The sequence below is a fragment of the Pelmatolapia mariae genome, linkage group LG9 (genome assembly GCF_036321145.2).
Source record: "Pelmatolapia mariae isolate MD_Pm_ZW linkage group LG9, Pm_UMD_F_2, whole genome shotgun sequence".
Classification (NCBI taxonomy): domain Eukaryota; kingdom Metazoa; phylum Chordata; class Actinopteri; order Cichliformes; family Cichlidae; genus Pelmatolapia; species Pelmatolapia mariae.
The window spans coordinates 14,509,115-14,530,297 of record NC_086235.1 but is presented as its reverse complement, the minus strand read 5'-3'; the positions used below and the strand labels follow the sequence as shown (position 1 = coordinate 14,530,297).

At 40.0% G+C, this 21,183-nt stretch overlaps 1 protein-coding gene across 1 annotated transcript in view; it reads right to left on the bottom strand.

Moving 5' to 3' along the window:
* Positions 1 to 18,515, bottom strand: part of LOC134634661 (cadherin-7-like) — a 109,624-nt gene extending 91,109 nt beyond the window's left edge. Inside the window, exons 1-2 of the mRNA XM_063483980.1 lie at positions 18,342 to 18,515; positions 12,672 to 13,238 (exon numbers count right to left, since the gene is read on the bottom strand). Coding sequence (XP_063340050.1) covers positions 12,672 to 12,908 — 237 coding nt within the window. The 5' untranslated portion in view covers positions 12,909 to 13,238; positions 18,342 to 18,515. The remainder of the gene's footprint in view (positions 1 to 12,671; positions 13,239 to 18,341) is intronic.
* Between the last annotated feature and the right edge of the window lie 2,668 nt (positions 18,516 to 21,183).

The window sequence follows — 21,183 nt, the reverse complement described above, 5'->3', positions numbered from 1 at the left end:
ATGTAAAGGTACATTTTTTTTACCGTAGACTCACATTTATATAAAAAGAAGAAAAGGAAAAGGAAAAAGAAGAAAGAGATTGCTCACAAGAGACGTCATTTAAAAGGAAATTCACACACAGTCAATGTCCTTGGTTTGTATCAGCATTTAAAAAACTTCCAAAAATGCAAAGAAGAAACACTGCGACTAAACATTATCTGCACCAGCTAAGATCCACTTATCCCCGTTGTCCCTGAAATTGAAAGAGAATTGATTCAGCCACCAGCACTTTTCAGTGCTGTTATTGTTGTTATGGTTTTATAAATTAGCCGTGGGTTGTGAAAGTGTGATCTTAACTGCATCAAATTTCCAAAATAAGTCATGTGGAGTCAGTAATGACGAGCGTTCGTTTTCTTCACTAAAGTACCCGAGTGCTAAACGCTACGCAGGTTTTTGTGTTTTATTTTCATCTTAGATAAGGAGAATGCAAGGAACATGGTGATTATAATTAGACTTTAAATTAAATACCTTTGAGGGAAAAAAGGATACAGCTTATTGTCTTAGTGTATGTTGGGTATGTTTTTAGTAGGATAAAGGTGGATTGCAATAAAATTCATATTTATCATAAGGCGCCGGTATAGCTCACTTGGTTGTGTAGGTCAGCGGTCCCCAACCTTTTTTGTGCCACGGACCGGTTTAATGCCAGACAATATTTTCACGGACCGGCCTTTAAGGTGTCGTGGATAAATACAACAAAATAAAATGATACGACCAAGACAAAAACTGTGGTATTTTGTAAATATAATAATAAACCCAAATTCACTGTGTAATTGTGTAACTTTATTAGCAGCGTCCTCCTGAAAATGCGCCAACAGCATTGAGAGTAACATCCTCCTCTCTGCCCCTTAATGCTCTCTGGTCGCTATGGTAACATTTCTTTCAAAATAAGACACAACTACAACACGGGAAAAGACCCAGGAAAACCGAGTTAACGATAAAAACCCTGAAAACCATAAATTTCACACCCAAGCCTAAACTCTCGCGGCCCGGTACCAAATGACACGGACCAGTACCGGTCCGTGGCCCGGGGGTTGGGGACCGCTGGCGTAGGTGACTCATGCCAAAGGTCTACTGCAGAGGCCTGTGTTTGAGACTGTCCTGGGCTGTGTGCCAGTTACTCTTGCTTTCCTGTCAATAAAGGCTAAAAACTAAAAATAAATATTTTAAATCTATTATCAAATTATTTCTAATTAGCTTTTTTTGTAAATATAATTGATGCTAAAATGCTGAACATGGATGGATTCTCATATCAGCAAAGCAGCAAAGTATTAGCATTGTACTCTAAGTACAGATCTCTAAATACAGACTCTTTATTCTCTTGGACTCAATTTATACCTGAAAACAGCACACAACTCTTTTTCATTCAATCGTGTCTATGCAAGGTGGGACAATTCAGAATACATGTGGAGGTGACATGTTTTCCACTGTGATGGTATTTTACCCAGGTGTAAAGGCAATTATTGCAGTGTGACCACATTCTTAAACCAACTAAAGTTGAAACTAGTTGAAAGGTCACATAATTCCAGCTCTTGTTGCTTTCTGCTTCCTTCCTAGTAGTCACCGCAAGTCTTTCCTTACAAAAAATGAATTCAAAATAAATTATAGCAGCAAGTGGCACTGCTGCTAACTCTGCCTCATTTCGCAAGTGATCTCTGATTACAATGCAGACAGAATCAAGATAATGAGAAAGCATTTTCCTGCCAGGTGTCAATGCACAAGCGTGCGGATGTCATTAATCCACCACATGTTAACACCAGGTGTAAATTGGGCCTTAGTCTTAGTATATGATTCCTCAACAACACCATGCAATCTGTACAGATGAAAAACGACCTGTTTTTTCAGCTCTCAGTTCTACATGAATGATGGTGCAACCCTATTATTAGGCGAAATAAAAGCTGAATTTAAAAGGTGAAATTTGACATTCTGTGATGCAATTAGTGACAATGTGCAATTAAAAAAGAACGACTAATGACTTCAACACGGTGATTCAACCACAAAAACAAAGATGCAATTCATAATTAATGGATTTCTCTGCATTGCAACCAAATTCAGCATTTCTTTCCTATCTGTAGGCAAACAAAGTATGCATTCTATTTCTGGTATCCCGCTACCAAGTACATATTTTACACAGTGTACTGACAGTATCTTGGGCCGCAACCAACATGGTCTGCAAATGATGAAATACGCCTTTTAGAGCAAAGGTATACAGGCTCCATTGTGAATCATCGACATTAGTCTGATGACTGGCTCATACAATACCCTAATTGCCTCATGTTACTATGCACAAATTCTTCTATATAAAGCTAAAGGGCTGTTGGACACCAAATTGCTACACAAGTCACATACCATCAGCTGAACATAAAGAATGCACTAAAGAAGATTTGGCTACATTTTTTTAGAAAAACCTGCAGTGTGGCATGACTTGTTATGAAGTGTTTGAAGCTGCTACCTGACTTTGTTAAGTATGCCCTGTGTCATATGTATATAAATGAATAGCACTGATATGGAAATAGGCATGCTGCCACTTGTCATTTACTTTTAACACAGTTCAAAGTAAGGTTTGTGAGCATTTGTCATGCTTTCAGAAAGGACGCCAAGAAAGGAAGACATAGAAACGCTATACCAAGAGCTTTTCCAGTACATGTAGGTCATTTCTCCTCCCAGTGGAAATATAGCCTGTTTTAGGATTAAGGGCTATGATTCATTATGACTGAATTTAATTACAGCGAGAGGTGGCCAATGCATCCCCGGTTTTAGCATATTAGGGTCCCTTCATCTATTGGATGGGAAATGTCTAGTGGAGGGTGTGGGGGCAGGGAAGGGAAAAAACTGAGTGTGTGGAGAGAATGGGAGGAGGTGGAGGACTTCAAGTTACTCTGGCAGAGCTGCAGTTTCAACACACATACTTGGAAACACACAGAGACACAAAGGGAGATAAAAAGCAGATTACTGAGAGTAATCAGGTTAAGGTGAGAAAGTAAGGTAAGTTGTTTATTTTTATCCCTTCAGCCATTTACAAAGAGAAAGAAGCCTGATGTAAGAAGACTTTCAGTATTAATCACAGTTTTGTGATACTCAAATTTAAATTGGCTCTCATAATCTGCTACTTTACATAGCAATGCTTAATGTGGTTGGTGTGATTTGTAAAAGTAACATTTTTACATTAGCTCTAGTGTTAACCGTATAGTCTAAAATATGGATTTAGCTAATGTGACATTAACCCCTGGGTCATAAAGTCTCAATTTTAGCATTTTTGGGGGCAATTATCAATATATTTAGAGGAGAGGAAAAGTAAGCTAGGTTGTCACGTACAAAGTATAATTAATTCACAGTTGGTGAAGTTGTATAGTGAGAAATTACAGATTTCTCATTATACAGTAATGCAAATGTATATTGACAGGTTTAAGTTTATTCTTCAACAGTCGATGTTCCCAGAACAATGTATAAAATCTGCCCATCTCATTGTTGGCTTGTATAAAGAAGTACAATACAATTCAGTGCACCAAAGCTAGAGTTGCACCTTTAGAAACATGTTAGCTGCAACAGTAAAATTTAACAGTGGTTAATCTGCATAAACAAACAAATTGCCTAAATATTTATTCGTCGTGGCACCTTCTATTATAGTTTAGTAATAAAGTGGTAATAGTGGGGTAACTAGGTGGAAACAATAAAGTAATAAGCATTATTAATAATGGTTTTAGCAAAGTACTACTACACCAACATTTTTTCAGAAATAAGAGGGAAGAAACTGTTAGCATTAATGTAGAAACTAACATATCTCTATTAGACAAAACCGTTAATAAAAATAAAGTAATATGTTGATAACTTACAATAATTTTGCTAGCAATAAAACACAAATAACTTCTGCATTTACATTTAAGATTTAGAACAAATTTAGCTACCTGTTAATTAGTGTAAAGTATTATGTAAATACAATACTTTCAAGTACAAAAAGTGTACTGCAACCTATATGTTTTTGTTAAATAAATTCATAGAAAATCCAAAAAGGAAGCTATATGACAAAAACGCAATAAAAGCTTTAATTACTGGAGACGAACCCTAGTAGCCAGCTTACAATGTAGCCACCTCTCTAAAATATTCACATCAAAGCAAACTTTAGGCTAAAATAATGCCAAGGTTAAATATTGAGCAACATGCTGTAAAGAAAGATGTTGCACAAGTAAGACAGATGATTGGACGAGACTGCCAGAATTATTTTACAACGGACATTTGGAGCTTAAACATGTTGTTAACAGCTTAGTTGTTTTGGAGTGGAGGGAGAACTCTATCTGTCTGGTAGTGTCATTGTTCTACCAGGCTATCATTATCAGTAGGAGACAATAATGATTTCAGCCCAGACTTTCTTTTGAGCTAAGCTAATACTGAACTTTATGTACCCCCCGAGGTACAAGTACCCCTTGTAGCACTCCTTAGATGGTACTTTCAAACATGACGTTACAGGCAGCAACTCTCACTCACCCAGATAAGGTTCCACTGTACATGCAATTGGCTTTCATCTTTAGAAATCTTGCAGTGTTAACTTAATTATTTTTCCTCCCTTAACCCAAAACAAGAAACCTGTTTTTTTGACTCAGATATGTTGTTTCCGAAATTAGACTTCTTCTGGAAGTGGGGAACAATCAGATCAGCATAGAGCTTTTGTGTTTTGCTTTTTTTTTTTCAATCAAATTGAATGGAGTTTTGATAGACTTAAAACCTGGGCCCCCCTAAGCAACACTGGCTAATACATAATGAATTAATCTCAAAATACACTTGACACAATGAGCAATTCTCTGAAGGTACCTGGAGTACTGAAGATATAATAAAGATGGGAAAACTCAATATCGCTATACAATCTCACTTTAAAGAAACATTTATTCTGCCTAGTACCCTTTCAGACTAACTCCATATACAAAGGAGAAAAAATGCTTTTATTTTACACAGCATCAAAAGCTACAGATCAGTCAATAAAAAATAAATGAATAAATAAAATTGATGCACACTTTCATTACATTATGAGGAGAATAGTCAAGTAGGTTCTGTGGCATAGCTGACTAACACGTCCACCTACTGACTGCCTCACTTTCCAACTGAATAAAGACAGTATATCTATATATTTCAGGACGGGTGAATTACCTTCCCATGCATACTTAAGACTCCTCAAGCTCTTTTATATGGAACAAGAGACCATAAGTTAACCAACTTTTTTTGTAATACATGAACTGCCTGTATGAAGTTTATGCTTGCGTTAGTCACTGAAGTAGAGAAGAATTCTTGATAACCCCATTCTACCAATTGCAAAAGTCTCCAGGCCACTTGTTATCCACTTTGTAGAGGAAAAATAGAGAGAACTAAAAACTTAACTTTTGTATGTATTCATAATACATCTATACTCTCAGCGCAGGCTGAGGACCTCTCTTGAATTATTCAAGATCAAACCTGTTGGGGATGTCGAAAATTCAGTACATCAGCACTTCAGGAAACTTCAGCTAGACCGTATTCAGACAAAAAAAAAATGCACATAAAAAGATACAGAAAGAAAATACACAACAACTTCCCTCTGCCTACAATATCCCCTAATATTTAACTGGGTTAAAACATAACCAGCAGTGACAAAGTGGGTTTTTCTTACACAACGTATCCTAATGTGGAAATCACGTACGTCTTTTTTTTACCCACCATCAAACTGAAAAATACTGCTGAAGGATGAGACAAGAGGAGAATGAGTAAATCAAGGCTTTAAATACAACACCTAAAAGGCAAACATCTAATACAAACAGCTTGTGTAAATGTTCAAGTAAACTCTGAATAGAGCCAACAACATTTTAGCATCTTGATTTTCTTTCTCTCTCCCTTTTTTATTTTTTATATAAATATGAATAAAATATACCATGTTTTAAATCCTGTGGTTCATTTGATGCACTGTATGTGAAAAGCACCAGTTTCAAAAGCTGAAGTCAAATGGACAGATTGCAACAGCTTTCACAGTCTCAGCAGGAACAAAAACATTTGCATCTTGTTAAACTCTAATCCCGACTTCAGAAAATGTTATCAAACCAGTCTCCATGCCCAGCAATTTCTGGATTTCTCCCTCTGAAAAATAAGCACGTTCAAAACATAAATTAACAGCCAAGATGCACAAAGAGGAAAAAACTCACTATTGATCATTCAGGGCTTCACATCAGATGTTATTTTAAATATCCTCAGATCCAAATTTTGTGCTTCATAACAAATCGTAACATTTGTCCTGCAGGTTAGAACTAAAAGATATTCTAATAGTCTATGTGAACTGTAGAGGTGGCCACACCGTAAAACTCTGACCACACCAAACAACAAGCTGTGAAGCCCATCATAGGCTGCAGAAATATTCATAGAACCATTTCACTGTGGTTTTCCCTCAGAGACAGCGCATCCACCTGTTTAAACTCAATTATCCTGTAAGCTTTATAAACAGCTCGATAAAAAACAACTTTAACAACCTCCAAAAGAATCCTCATGGTGCACTTCGCAATGTACATGGTGCAAATTGCCATCATGCCTCAATAAGCAATTATCAAAATCAGAATCAGAATAACTTATTAATCCCAGAGGAAATTATGCAAATAGGATATGTCAATATGTTAATAAGAGTAGGTACCTAAAAAACAACAGTTTGGCATGATCTACCTTGTAGCAAAATAATAAATAAATAAATAAAAAGAGCAAGACATCACTTTTAATGCTACTGCAGCGTACTGTAAGTAATGGTATGGGGCTGGCCACCTTTTTAAAATGCCCTGGCTCTTCCATTATGTTATGCATTAAAACCGTCTTTGTGCAGAGATTGTCTATATTTGCATGAAGTCAAATATCAAAGATCAAATTTAAATGAAGCCTAATCTGTTGTGTGATTACAGTTAATCAATTTTATTACTTTAATTTAATTCATTTAGTATAGTTTGTTGGACACCACAGAATTAACAATTCTCTAAATTGCACCTGATTGGAGGTGTAACCAGCTAAAGTAAGTCAAATAAACCTGTCCACAAGTGTGTGTGTAAACTTAATGACATCTTACTTAATTTCCCTAATTTTAAAGCTTGATCTGACTTGTTTCCAGGTCAGAATCGACAAAAGTTAAATAAATAAATGAACTAGACTACCTCTCATAGTGTAGTGCAGAACCTATTTGTACTACTACTTGTACTACTTCAACTTGTTGAAAGAAGTTGCACTCACACACAAACAAAAATGGATGCAAAGACATGCAAAGTGGCGTAACTTCAGCTTTACAGAAACACATTTTTTACAGCACAGTCTGCACTGATTATTGTATTATTCCAAAACTGACACGTCATTGTCTGTCTCTGATTTGGAACCTGTGTGGTTATTCGTGGCAAATGAATAGTATGCTATTTTGGTGAATGTACTTTTTCACCAGAATAGACCTTGGCCAGGCATGGTAACTTCCTAGAGCCTCCCTTGGTTGCCAAGCAACTGCTAACAGCCAAGAAATACCCTGGCACATAACCCTCTGTCTAACTGTCGTTTATACAGTTCAGTTTTTACACAAATTAAACAAACTAGATATAAGCTGTTAATTAGTGAGCCTTAGGGGTGTTGGTAAATGGAATTTGTTACCTGGCTACCAAGCTAGCTGTTACACTCTGTTCCCAGTGTTTATGCTAAGCAAAGCAAATATTCTGGTGGCCGCAGCTTCATATTTAAGTGAAACCAAAAAGTTCTCTCCAGAAAGCAAATAAGGGCATAAAACTGAACCCTTGTCCACATGTAATCATATGTTTGCAGACATCCAACCTGTTGCCATTCACAGCCAGCCTGTGCTTGGTTTAAGGGTCCTCCCCTACCTTGTTTGGCAAATTCTGTAACTATATGAAACTCTGCAACCTTGCTGCTAAAATTCATGTCTATTTAGGAGATCTTTGGTCAGAGCCCAGCCACTAAAGTCCACTTAGCTTACTTTAAATTATTAGCTGTGTTCTTTGATTATTTGGATGTGCAGCTTGTCGTCTGTTTTGCCCTCAACCTCATATAAACGGCTTTGCACTGACTTTGTCCCAACCTCCTTCTAGACTTTAAGTCAAACTTCACCAAATTCGCTTTAAAAATTGCCCAGCTGATATTGACTTCAGCCCTATATGTGTGAGAGAGTCCAAGAGTAAACAATGTTCCCATCCTGTCTTTCCCCCTACCCTGCTGATAACTACCCTATTGTCTGGTTTACACTGCTGTTTTTATTCTCTTTGATTCTCTGGCTTGAATAACGGCTTTCCCACTATCCCAGATGGCCCCAGGATGCCTCTCGAGCTCCCGACTATGTGAGCTCTTGTCCCTCGTGTGTATGATGTCCCCCTGTCAGCTTGAATCACCCTCCTCTCCGACTCAACAGGCTGCTCTCACCACTCCCCAGCTGTGCGGTGTTTGTGGCACCAGCAAGTGTGAGTAGACACTAGTGAGGCTGACCTTTGCAAGTTGCCTGTGCTCTATGATTCTAACCCATTTGACAGTGAACACTGCAAAGAATGCTAATGAAGTGGCTTGAGTAGTAACACATTATGTTCACTCTGGTGTAATTATCTGTGGGACTGTCCCTGCTGCCCACGATGCATATTGTTTGATTATTAAGCTGAATTACTGTCATTCCGAACACCGAGTTCTCGATGTCGGGTCACAAATAACTCATAATGCACGCACATGAAAAAATGTCTAGTGGAAGTTGCAAAAATAAAAAGCACAACAAACACTTGTTGCACAAAAAAAAGGAAAATTCTGTTTCTTTTGTTGAATTTCCGGCACCTTTGTACATTTAATAGCTCAGCGCCAGAGATGTTTCCATCAAGAGACGGCTTCTAGTCTTTTGCTCTTCGTAAGGGTTCTTTTATTTGTGTTGAAAGAAATGCTTTTGAGTGTAGCCGAAGAGCCCCGGCTACTGCCGCCCAAATGCCGCTTGAATTATAAGGTGAAATCGGTCCATCCATTACTCGGATGGTTAGTTAGGTGGCTAATTTTGAAGACATCTCTATAAATAAGTGCGGTTCAGCATAAGGGCTGCTTCTGTGCGCTTGTACCTCCTGTGATGTGAAGCAGCACTCTGCCTCAAAGGCTGCAAATTTCTCTCGCTGCTCGAACATAAACAGATCCATGAAAAATAGCATGTGGGAGTGGATTTACAAAAGTTATTGAACATGGAAAAAGTGTTCCGAATTGCGAGGCGAGTGATGTTGATGCATTAACAAAAACAACGATCTAAAAAAATTTCACACCTCCTAACACCGCTTATTCAGCAAATGCCACACAGTGCTGTTTCAACACAGGCAAATATTTAGCCACATGAACACCCCGCAGGAAATGCGCATCACATCATGTTTACCAGTAAGTGTTTGTTAAGTGGATGACTTGTTCCAGCATTTTCACTTGTTTAAATAAGTGTGTTGACAATTTGCGGTGGAGGCTGTGTAGTTTGAGGTTCTTTAATGTATATTTCCACTGGCTTGATTTGACTGCCGCTGATTCCAGGCCAGTACACTTACCCGAGGCTGAGTGCCAAGGCATAATGAGACATTTGGTTGTGAAATTCAGAATCTGACAGAATGCATTAAAGCCAAGCAGACTGCAGATACAGGGAGCAGCCAGGCCAAAGTGATAACTTCCTATTTCCTACTGACTATATCATTTTTGCCTTTGCTTCCAGCCAAACAAATGACCAAATTGTGCTGTGACTGGACCATTGTTTGGACATGGATTCCTATTGTTCGTCATATTAGATATCCGGATACTTCTGACAAAAGCAATTACTGGTCATGCCACTCTGGTGTTGTTGCTTATAACCTGCCGGGAATTTTAGAGCTGCGTGTGTTAGTGCTGTAACTTTCTTCTTTTTTTATTTATGAAGAATTCATTTCCAGTAAGGTCATTTTCCTGACATGGCAGGACCTTCCATGTCACTCACACTGAGTCACAAGGTCAGGGTGTCCCACCCACGCTTTTTTACAGCAGCAGTGTGCCCTTGCAACATCAAATAAACACACACTACGTGACAACTATGATCTCAGGGAACAAATAATGTGACAGCTTCTCAAGCTCCCAGGCAGCCTGCTCTGCCCGCAGGGAGTCAATGAATCAGATTTTTGATATTTCTCAAAGGGTTTGGGCTCGGGCATGAGGTCAGATGCAAAGATGTAACCAGTCTGATTTTTTACATGCCTGGTGCTATGTTGTCTTTACACCGGATTGGTAGAAGAACTACTACAAAACTACAAAATGAAAAAAAAAAAAGCCATAAAGGATGAATCAGTGTTTGAATGGAAAAATAAAAGGACCTCTTAGTCAGGAGCTTACTTGCAAATGAGTTTGTGTATATTCCATGTGAATAAGCGGATCTCAACACATCTATGAATAAGTAATCAGTCCGTTCATGTCCTTTGGGATTTACTAACAAGAAAAGCAATCAGACACAAGAATGTGTAAAAGAAAACAGGCACTAGAAATTCCTGACTGCGCCGCTGACCTCTCTTTTTTAACTTTCAAATGGGCAACGCAGGACAAGGACACTGCACAGATGTTCACAAGCAAAAACGCTCTCCTCAGTAGTCAGATGTAACAGATATCTGGGGACACACAGATCAGACAAAACTGCATTTAAGATGACCGCGGACAAGAAATGACCTTTAGCTGAACTCCAGCAGTGTCACAAATAAGCTCATTCTGATTTAGATGCTTTCCTCTAGCATCCTTCTGGCAAAAAAAAAAAATACAGAGGAGAACAATAGGACAGTCAAATGTATCCTAATTCCAGCTGGAGACGCTAATCCAGTTCAGAGACAGCAAGGAAATGGGCTTGTGAGAGCAGAACTAGCAAATACATGCAGATGAGAATGATTATCCTGCAGACGAGCGGAAAGATGAAAACTAATTTAATAATAAGACCAGAAAATTCTCCGAGATAACAGGGATCTGGAGACCAATCCAAGACCCATCTGGCTTGCACTGCACACGCTAGAGCCATTTTCCAACAGGAGCTGTCCATTTATCCTGTAGCGCTGAAAGCTGGGGAGCAATGCTGCTGCACACTGCAAACTAACGGTTCTGCAGAAGGCTACTTCAGCATTAGTATTTGATTAAAAATACCTGTGGATACTTATTAATGTATTACACTACAGATGTCAGGTACTTGTACCTATAGAGTACACAGTATATTTACTTCTTTACTCCTCATTGAAAAATTCTTAATAAAATACATTATGAGGGACTTTCCCTTAAAGTTGATTTGAATGTTACTTTTTCATTGACCGCAACTCTTTGAATGATTAATTTTCAGCTATAGTGATTCCATTCAACAAAAATAAGTCAATTTTATGCTACTTTCACTGTATTTTACATCTCTATTTCAAATTAATTCTTGTACTTATTATCTACTGCACTTACGGGGGATATTGTACTGTTTTTTGCGCTGAATTTCTTTCAGAGCAGTGCATGTCAAAAACTCAAAATTGCCTCTGTGTATAAAATGTGCTTTATAGATAATCTTCCTATTCCCTGCCAAGTTAGAAAAGGCCTTGCATAGATACTTTGGTAAGTCTTTTTAAACATCCCTTTTCGAAGGGATTAGCCTGTTCAATATTCACAGTAATGTTGCAATGTATTAAACTAATTTAAAAGCATTACAGTTGAAACATCAAGCTTTTACTAATGGATATGTCAGTAACTGAAGTACAATTACTTGCGTCTAAGCAAAAACTATAGGTGTGAGATTACACATATAAACATGTCCTTAGAGTGTCTTTAAAAGCCTTTACTGGCTAGTTCCACACCGTTTAAAGATGAATGAACTACAAACTACATTTTAAAGTACTCTAAATAACTTCCTGCATTGTAATTGTACATAATTATGTACACTGCGTTGTTTTGTCTCGCACTTAAAATGTGAACACTGGAAAATTTCTTATAAAGGCGTATTTTAATGCTATATTATTCAGTTTAAGCGGCCTATGTTTTTACCACTATTGGTCTTTACCTGAGGAAATGCTATCCATAATAAACCAGCAGTGTTGCCACATCTCATAAAAGCACGATTAGTCACTTAGTCAGTGTACCCTCGCGTTAACTATGCCATTTGTGCCTTGCTTTAAATGTCATTGGGAGGTTTTTGTACTTATTTACCTGCCAAAACAGGCATTACTTTGATCTATCTGCTTGGACCTCGGCAAAACACCTACTGTAAAAAGACACATTTGAGTAATATATATACCTTTTTCTGTGGACTGATTACAATGCAAATTACCTTGTCAATCTCCAAACTAAAACCGCGTGTTTCCACAAGCACATACTTCAACCTTGTCGCAATAAAATGCAGAATGTCCTCCCACACTGTCTGCATTTGGTGTTTTCATTTGTTCAGCATTTTATATAGGACAATAGGAATATGTACAACTCTCTGAAACCCTGCTGTGTCCCAGATTTTGCAGGTCATTGTGGTAAGGAGTTATTGATATGTGTATTATTGTGCAGGTGCAGCAAACGTGCAAAAAATTGATAAACAAAAAAAAATCAAGTCGGTGCTGATTTGAACAGCAGCTCAGTCACATTTCTTGCACATATGACAACACACTAAACTGTGCTAATGGATCGCTTACCTTGCCAACGTAGAGAGGTTCATTTCCTGTGAACTCTTCTAATACGAAGAACTGGTTCCATACCCAGCTGCGTCTGTTTCTGTGCAGGACATCCCAGGGGTCTGGATCAGAGTGTGGAGACTTCTCCAGATCCCCAGAGCTGGGATTGAGACCCCAGCAGCTCCTCTCCTGCAAGGGAAACAGGAGCGCCAGAAGAGCCAGGGCTCTGCATATGCCTGAGCAACACCACCAGATCATTTGGGCCCTTTCCAAAAAGCACTGAGGCCAGAAGAGGAGCAAAAATTAAAAAAAATTAAAAAAAAAAAGACAGAAAAGCTGAAATGTCAAAACCCTCAGGGTTTTATCCACACAGTCCTGACCCTGTGTTTCACCAGAAAGCAAGAGCAGTCAGACCCTCAAAAGAGTCAAGCTCTGCATTTTGCTGTATTGCTCTTCTTTTTTTCCTGATTGGAGACTAAAAGTGAGGTAATTCCCTCCACTTTGGAGCCAGATCGTTGACATTAAAGCCAGCTAACAGGGTCACTGGCGGCTGGAGAGGCTTCAATGCAGGGCCTTTATAATTGGCACCTATCAGAACACAGAGAGAGGAGAAAAAAAGAAAGAGACAAAGACAGAGAGGAGAGGAGAGAGGAAGGACTGTCAGCAAAATTGCTTTGTGACCGCAGCCACTTTGGGCAGCAAGTAACGTGGCTGCTGATGCAATGATAATGACATTTTTCACCAATCATGAAGAAATTGGTCAAAAATGAGCAGACAGTAAATATGTTAAACGCAATCAATGTAACGCCCTTCATGTACACACTGTAACCTACACACACAACAAAGAACAATTGGTTGAGGTCAAAATGTTAATAAGGCTTTGATGGAGGGAAAATGACCTGGCTTTTCAAGAGATTTCACACCGAAAGAAACAACAGCCGCTGCGTGGAATAACAATCAAACGCCATTCAGCTGGCTCTCAATTATCTGGGTTTTTCCCTCACCAAGGTCATTATTTTGTCACATTTTCTTTGTGTAAAATCGCGGTGTAATGGCGGAGGGGCTCGCCATTCAACACTAACAAGCCACATGATCTGTGTGGCTAGCTCTCATCGCCTGGATTAAAAATAAATCTGAGCTGTCAGCAGCATGATGGCCCGGGCTCTCCTGACCTCTACTCCGAGCACTCTGTTGCCCGGTCCGAGCACATGCAAGGGGATCTATCTCGCTGCCATCCTCGCTCTGTGACAGATCCCCCAAGATGCCAGAACATGAAGACTTGTCAGAGCAGAGAAAAGCATCGGCTCCTGACAGATAATGTTCTTCATGTCACAACACATCCTGGCAGTTGAGGAATTATATAAACTTCATAATATCGCTGCTTTTGTCTGTCTAATTTGACACCTAACTAGGACTTCAACAAATTCCCTCAATAAATATTTGTGAAGGAGGCTCACGGGAGCGGCGCTTTCGGGCACATTTATATGAACTTGGGGCGATACAAATGCCATTTAAACTTCAGCAGGTGCTCTAAAGCAGACGTGCAGCAGACTGAGTGTTTGACCATACATGTATTTATTTCCTCACTGACCTCTCTTTCTCTCTCCTCTACAAGCGCATTGGCAGGGCCCTGGATGAGGAAGGTAATTGCTTTGGCATACAGTGACCTCTGTCTTCCCACACAGATTCTCCAGTTCTCATTTTACTTCCTCTCTGCCCCCCCGCCCCCCCAAGCAAAATAAAAACAGCACACCACACATCCTGTGGAAGTCATTTGCTGTACCTCACCACAGCAAAGTCATTAGCCAGCGCTAATAATTAATACTGAAATGACAACAGCATGATTGTCACCTCTGCAGACACCTATGTGTATGCTGTATGTGAGGAGCATCCTCAACACGTTCTTTCATTTTTCTAAAAGCATCTGAACTTTTTCTTTTTTTAAAAATGCATATTATATAAATATTTCTGGTCAAAGTGCAAGAAGCACATAAACCACTACAGGGCACAGCTTTATCCAGAACACTATGATAACATTCTGATCTGCCATTGCTTTTAATGTGAAAAAAAACCCCACAAAAAAACCCACGTATACTAAATCTGTAATGTGTGCATATGCATTAATACACAGATTCAAAGTCACTGCCTCTACATGACAATTTAATGGTAGAGGTGGAAAGTGGAGCAGATCTGGCTGCAGGGCAGCACGAGTTGTGAAGGCAGGTTGCAGCCGTGGTATTGTAGGAGAGAATATCGGCACAGGGTCAGTGTGAGCCAAGCGGCCAAGTTAATGCTTCTCATTTCGCGAAATCCCGAACACGAAGAGACGGGAGGCTGGAGATAACACTGATGCAGTTGTGGGTGCAACTGTGGGTTCAGTAAAGCAGATATTGGCTTTTTAGTTAATGAGTTTCTGTTGATTTACTGTCTGTTTGATTTTAAGTTATTAGCCAACTCATGCAGTAGGAGAAATCAATTTTTTCCCAATGCAGTTAAGCTGTTCATCATTTTAAAGAATTAAAGCGTATTATATCAATTGAAAGTGATTGAAATAAATTCACTACTGGCAAACAGAGACGAACATAACAAGAGGGTTTTGTGAGACTGGTGTTTCTTTCTTTTTTTCTGCTGATGTCAAGTTTGCTCTAAGTTTTTGTAGGGGGGGGGGGGGGGGGGGACTCAATGATGGTGTAACAACAGAGAAAAAACTGGCAAATGCTTTGTCTCCTAGTAAGTAAGCTGGTGGAACCAAAAACTGGAGGAATACTATAAAGCAAAGGGACACAGAGACTGGCACAGTTGGGAAACCACACAGGCATTTTACCTTCAGTATGGCTGCCCATTATTATTCATTTAAAAGCAGTTTTTTCTTCTTTTTGAAAAACCAGGGTGGGTCATCCTGTTTGAAAGCCCTCACAATGTTTGGTGCCATATCCCTTAAATGCTTCAGTTAGTTTTCAACGATGCAGAAAAAAAAAAATCTCTTTCTTTTGCTTTAAAAATATTCAGATATAATCACAAAGTTGACTCACTCAGTCTAGCAATATCAGGCTTTCAAAATGGTCAAAGCACACACAGGATTGCCTGTGAAGAAGCCGACTCTTGGTTGGCCGGTGTCAAAGCGATGACTTTAAATGAAGTGAAAATGTGAGATAAAGCCATGAATGTAAAGCCTCCCGGTCATCCCTCGCTTCTGTTTCTCTTACACACAGTCCTCTAATCCCATTTGCCAGTCTCACAACAGGATTACCAGTGCTACAGCGCTCAGTAACCAGTCACACGCTTCCTCTGATCCATATTCTCCTCCATCATTGGGAACGTGCAGTGTCTTCTCCCAGGGGGCAGATCACGCTACACAAACTTCTGTGAACCTAAGTCAATTATGGTTTGGGACACTTCACAAAGACAGATTCCCGTGTCATACAAGCATACGGCCGCAATTAAAACTACTGGATAGGTAAATTTAATAAGATCGATCCATTTGACTTCTAGGAATCCTTGGGTCCTGTGATTCATGTGTATGTCTGGCCTGTACACCACCCCATCAACTAAACAATTTTGCAGACTCCCACCTCCATCCCACCCCCCACGATGGCAATGGTACCCCCCAACAACAGCAGGCTCTCAACAGCAGCTGAAGATGACGGATTTAAACTCATATTTCAGTTTCCACAGATCCCAATTTCAAGAAACTACAAGAAAGGAAAAAAATATATAAATTAGGAACCATTTGGACCACACACCACAACCCACAAAGCATCTGCTGCCAACATCATCTTGCCAGACATAAGAGGACGACCCCAAAGGTTTTGTGCACATGGTGGGATGGGTCAGAGCAGTTTCTTTTTTTTCTTTTTTTTTGAGAGGGGGGGAGGTTTTGGCAGCATGAGTTGAACCTACATAATATTGAGAAGGTGATTTTAATGCTGTGGCTGATAGGTGTACAGTATATTCGCTGGAGAACTTATAGATCTAGCCTTTTTGTGTGTTTTGTGACATTTAAAGGTCTGTTTGTAATAAAAAAGGAGCTGTATGTGAGCAGTTTTCATATAAATAATAGTAGCATGACACTTCATTGATTTTTCTTAGACCTTCTCTCCTTGCTTGTCTTTTTATAAAGAAATCAGAGCACAGGGTCAGCTGCAGAGCAACAGTGGCCATATACCTGGCGGGTCTTCAAGGATATTTACAGTGCACACAGATCAGACTCTTGCTGACGCAGGAGCTTGAACCCGAGCTCTCCGGTTGAAAGGTGGTCGTCCCTCACGCTGATTTCTAACATCTCATCTCGCATTCATTTAAATTCACCTGGCATCCTGCACTGGAAGAAGCTGACTGACATTGTATGCTTCATACGCTGCACGGAAAAAGATGTCAAGATGTAGATGGATGTGCTCAGGGCCAGGAATAAGACAATCGCCTTTTTCACCTATATTAAAGCACTTCTGATGATGCCAGACTTGCAGAATGAATCACTGTTTGTCTACCAAACAGCAAGTGGAACAATGCTAAATCAAAACTCTCTGTTATTCATTTCCCTGTAAGAAAGCAAAGCCACCTGTTTTTTATTAAGGTTTGTGTAGGTATTTCTAGGACAGTGTTCTAAAAGAAGTGAAAATGCTGACCTTCAGTTCCACACACGCACAAAACAATCATATCTTTAATTGCTTGCACCGAATTAATAAACATAATAAATCAAGCAGCTGATGAACTGTATATTCATTCCTCTCACTATGGCGACTATGTGGCATGCAGGACAAAAATAAAAGTAACACGAGTGAACCAATTTGCACAGATAGTTTGAGGCATTTTTGTTAAAAACTAAACAGACACTTGGGGAAAAAAAGTACCATCTCAGTGAGTCATTTTATTGCATATTGATTCATAATGTCATTTTTGTCCTTAAACAAGTGGAACGCTGTGCCAATTTCTGGTATGGTTCCGCTTATTCCCACTGCAGTTATTAGTTTCATGAATTTCTTCGAAGCATGTGGGGGTATCTCAGCCTCAAATAGGGCAAATCTTTTCATTTTAGAAAAGTCTTAATTCCTAATATGACTGAAAATAAGTTCATTTTTAAAGCTTCAGGCATTTTTTTCTTTATGTAGGTTGATGGAGGGGGGAAATGAGATTTCGCAGCTCATTTCTATACTGAGTGACCCTTTGCAGTGTAAATCAGCAGGTATCCCTCTCTATAGAGACCTTTTGTTCTGGTCAGGTTTGCACAGTCGGGCGACCTGGTTTCTTTGACCCTGCTGTTAAGTATCAATAATTGCGCATTGGCTGCCGACACCTGCAAGATGCAGAAAAAGTTCGCAGGGCGCACCTGTTCCCTAATCGACCTAGCGGCGTTTTGAGAATTTAAAGAAGAAGAAAAAGGAAAAGATCGAGTGAACATCTTGACAACTTCAGGGTTTGGAGAAATCAAGCAGGAGAGGACGGAGAGTGGTGGCAAATGAGCACATGATGGGAAACGGGCAGCACGAAAGCGCCGACAGTAAACATCTCTGTGAGCGACCGCCGCAGGAAATCCGTGTCCACGGAATACTAATCACAGAATAAGCGACGGGACAAAAAAAATGCAAAGCAAAGCCCTAGTAGCGCATACATTAACAAAAAAAAATGTGGGAATGAAAGAAAGAAAAAACTCGAAACATGATTGCAGCTGTGAAATCTATTAAAATTACTCACCCAAAGAAGATGGAATAACTTCACCGTGACACGGATGGTGTGCCGTGGTAGAAGTTGAGCTTTTTCTCTCCACGCAGCACACGCAGAAAAAAACGTCTTATGTCAAAATAAAGAGTTTGAAAGTTTTCATGATGAAATTAGTCCTGATGGCGGTGCACGGCTGCTGGAGATCGGCTACCGGATCGCGCGTAAATGCTCACCCTTGGCAGGGTTGTGGCAAGTCTGATTCTTTCTCTCTCGCTCTCCAACTCTCTCTCTCCCCGTCTCTTACTCTCACTCACTCTCTCACTCTCTCTCTCTCTCCTGCGCAGTGCTGACTCTGTGCAGGGAACCCCAGCTGCAGGGTTTTGGGTACGTATCTATATTTCTCTTAACATAAGGCAACGAGGGAATCGGAACACCGGGCGAGACAGGAAACGCTCTCATCTGAGCCAAATGCTCGCTGACTGGAGTGGAGGGAGCCTATCGAAAGAGTTTGACCAAAATAAGTTGGCAAGGAGGGAGCCAGAGACACACGCAGCGTTTTTGGCAAACCGGACGAAGAACCGAAATTCAAACCTGCCAAGTTTTTGGCAGCAGATGGCATGCGTACTGTGAAATGATTGCCTTGCTAGTGAAAGGAAAATCAATACAAAATTATTGACACCTTCAACCAGCGAGAGGAATTTAGCATCTCCCCTCACCTTGAGAATTAATTAAATCCTGCGAGCTACCACATGTTTAAAAGAACTCTCTCATTTTTAATTTTGGGAAATTTTGCACTTAGGCACATGTGCGTATTTCTCTTTTTCCCCCAGAATAATTCACACTTTTAAAACACAATGTTTATTCAGTACGCTTTTTTTTTCAGAAGTTCCACATTTGTGCTCCCGGAGTTTTGTTTTTCGCCCAATTAGCAGCAAACTGAGCTCCTGTGGTGACAGAAGAATGCAGCATAAGGCTGGCCTCTCTTAAACTACGGCACCTCTACAGTCACAGAACTCTGAGACCAACCAGTATTAGTTACGATCCTAATTAGTGACAGTAAACACACTATATGTGCCAGCCCTTCCAGATAATAACGCATGCATTTGCAAAACAAATTCTCCTCGAGCCTAGGCAGTGTTTGGACTTTGGTATTTGTTTTGAAGCAGGTGGTTTACACTTACTCTTTTCTTTTTTCAAAAGACTGTGCACCAGTTTTCACATTGCATTTCGAATTATAAACAGAGATTGGACATTAGTAACAAATGGATTACACTCTTTGCATTTTTATCTATGCTATTTGCATTTTGGAGACGGCACATTACCATGGTGCACCCTCTTTTGTCTCATCTGCTCAGTCATTTAGGAAGGGAGCACTGACCCAAACTAATAGAAAGAGCAGCCTCTGTCTGTCATACCTGGAAGAGCAGTTAGCAAAGTCTAAATCTGAGACAGAACAAGTAAAAAATATATATATAAATAAGTTACTATAAAGTGTGCTGGGAAACGATGAAGACTAATGTTGGTGGAGACAAATGGAAAGGCAGTAAAGGAAGGGAATTTAAGGTTGGATAATACCAAGAAGAGGAAATAGCTGGACTGATCAAGAAGTCAACTTAAAGGATGTAGAGGGACAGAGTGCAGCGGGAGAGAGGGGGGTGTGATAATAGAGGAAGAGGTGAAAGGGAGGAGAAAAGGGAGGTTTATCGCAGGAGGAGGGGGGCGGGGGGGAGTAGTTCAGCGGTGAGAGTTATTTAATTGGAGAGTGACATTGGGAGCTTGGCTCGTCAGCTCTTCCCCATCAATCACGCGTGTTCAGGAGATGCCTGAGGTGATGTGGCCCACGTCCTACTCCCTCTAGATCTCACGGCCCACCCCTGCATTTAACCGCCATGCCTCTATTACATATCCTACACCCTCAGTGCTCCATCGCCCCATCAGGATGCTCTGACCTCTGCTCACCTGGCCTACAGTAATCTGCTCCACTGTGACACGCTCCTTGATGTGTCTTTTTGTTCACCGACTAACAAGGAAAACACTGAAGGGATACTGTAGCAGCTTGTGGAGCACTAAAATATGACCTCCAAGGACAGAGTTTGATTTTTGTGTAATATGTGTCACAATGCAACAATAAAACCGTTGATAGCTGAAATGAGTGACAGTATTTCAGTGCAGCTAAACCCGTAAAGAGGTGGGATTTAAGAGGCAGCATATCTACAGTCAGTTCTTAAAGTCTGTGTTCCGAAAGCAAAAAAAAAAGTGGGGAAATGTAGAGAGATGTTCCTGCTTTTTAGTGGCCAGTGGACTCAAATCAAGGATCATCCTGCAGTGAGGCCACAGTGCTAACGATTACACAACCATGCCACCTTTGTTTGGGAATGCATGAGACTTTTTTATCCAGGAAAAGATGACAGCAGGATGCCAGAGGATGGAGGGCAAAGGTCTGTGTATTTTCTCCTGGGAAATCTTGGATCCCTGTATTCATGTGAATGCTACTTACTGTACTGCCACTGTCGCAGGCCAGATACACAGCTTCATGGAAACAGTAAATCCTGGTGGAAGTTGCCTCTTTCAACAGGCTGCAAAAAAATCCTAAGGCATAGAAACGAACTTGTGAGACAGTGTTCACCAAGCTTTAAATTACCCAGCTCTCAATCTCAAACCTCTTTGGTATGTGCTGAAAACTTAAAACCACCTAATGACATACAGGACTTAAGGATCTGCTACTAATGTCGTGGTGCTTGATATCACAGAACACCCTCAAAGGTATCCATTAGTCTTGTATTCACCATTCATACACTACTTTTTGCTGACTAAAAGCCAAGCCAGTCGGTTTCTCTATGTCCCAGTTCACACTGTTAGATCCTCCACTGTTAAC